Source organism: Octopus bimaculoides, chromosome 5 (assembly GCF_001194135.2).
Source record: "Octopus bimaculoides isolate UCB-OBI-ISO-001 chromosome 5, ASM119413v2, whole genome shotgun sequence".
Classification (NCBI taxonomy): Eukaryota; Metazoa; Mollusca; class Cephalopoda; order Octopoda; family Octopodidae; genus Octopus; species Octopus bimaculoides.
In genome coordinates this window covers 77,181,410-77,182,425 of record NC_068985.1, presented here as the reverse complement: position 1 = coordinate 77,182,425, position 1,016 = coordinate 77,181,410, and the positions used below count along the sequence as shown (strand labels likewise).

Genomic DNA, 1,016 nt, shown 5'->3' with positions numbered 1-1,016 from the left:
ATAGGCTAGAGCGGACTAAAGCCTTGTGAGTGGATTTGGTAGACGGAAACTCAAAGAAGCCCGTCGTGTGTGTGTGTGTGTGTGTGTGTGTGTGTGTGTGTGTGTGTGTGTGTGTGTGTGTGCGTGTGTGTGAATTTGTGTGTCTGTGTTTGTTTCCCACCGTCGCTTGACAACTGATGTTGGTGTGTTTATGTCCCCTGTAACTTAGCAGTTTGGCAATAGATACTGATAGAATAAGTACTAAAAGCGGTGCTCTAGCATGACCGCAATCAAAATAACTTAAACAAATAAAAGAATAAAAGAATAAACGAATATATAAAAGTGTATAGAGTAATCACTACATGAAAACCATACATATAAAAATCTATAGATATATGGATATATACATTAAGAATATATTGAAAAAATAAATACATATATAGATAGACTTACACATTATAAAACGAAGCTATAAAAAGAATTAAGAGTCTATAAGATAAAAAGTTTAGGTGTTTATTATCCAGTTAATAATCCTATGGCTGTTTGTGAGAGTCCGATTGTCCAGTCATAAAAAAGATATTTACATTGATTTTTTGACACCACCTCTTTCACCAGGGAAAATACATTTCTTTGAAGAATGCACACAGAATATTCTGTCTACATCCTTCAAAGAAAAATGATAACCTTAGTTCTATAAGCTCATTATAAGACTGAAGAGATTCTGCCCCATATAGTTAAAAATGATACCTTTCTTAGCATATAACCAAATGCTTAGAAATGCATAGTAACTAGGGGCTAGAACTGAAACATATATGTAGGTTTTTTCGCATATCCCATTTTCTTCTTGAGCTTTACAACATATAATTTATTTGAATTGTTATGTTTTTAAAAGGTTTCAACATCTTTATGTCATACAAATAAATTATTCATTCCTCCATGTTTCTCCATTTTCTTTCTTTCTTTCAATATATATATATATATACATATACACATATATATGTATATATATATATATATATATATATATATATATATAT

At 30.6% G+C, this 1,016-nt stretch overlaps 2 protein-coding genes across 2 annotated transcripts in view; both read right to left on the bottom strand.

Annotated features, from left to right (window-relative positions):
- LOC106875163 (gelsolin, cytoplasmic) overlaps window positions 1-1,016 on the bottom strand; it is an 85,933-nt gene that overhangs the window by 2,390 nt on the left and 82,527 nt on the right. Inside the window, exon 24 of the mRNA XM_052968074.1 lies at window positions 433-448. Coding sequence (XP_052824034.1) covers window positions 433-448 — 16 coding nt within the window. The remainder of the gene's footprint in view (window positions 1-432; window positions 449-1,016) is intronic.
- LOC106875165 (uncharacterized) overlaps window positions 1-1,016 on the bottom strand; it is an 11,191-nt gene that overhangs the window by 7,177 nt on the left and 2,998 nt on the right. The gene's annotated exons all lie outside the window — the stretch shown is intronic.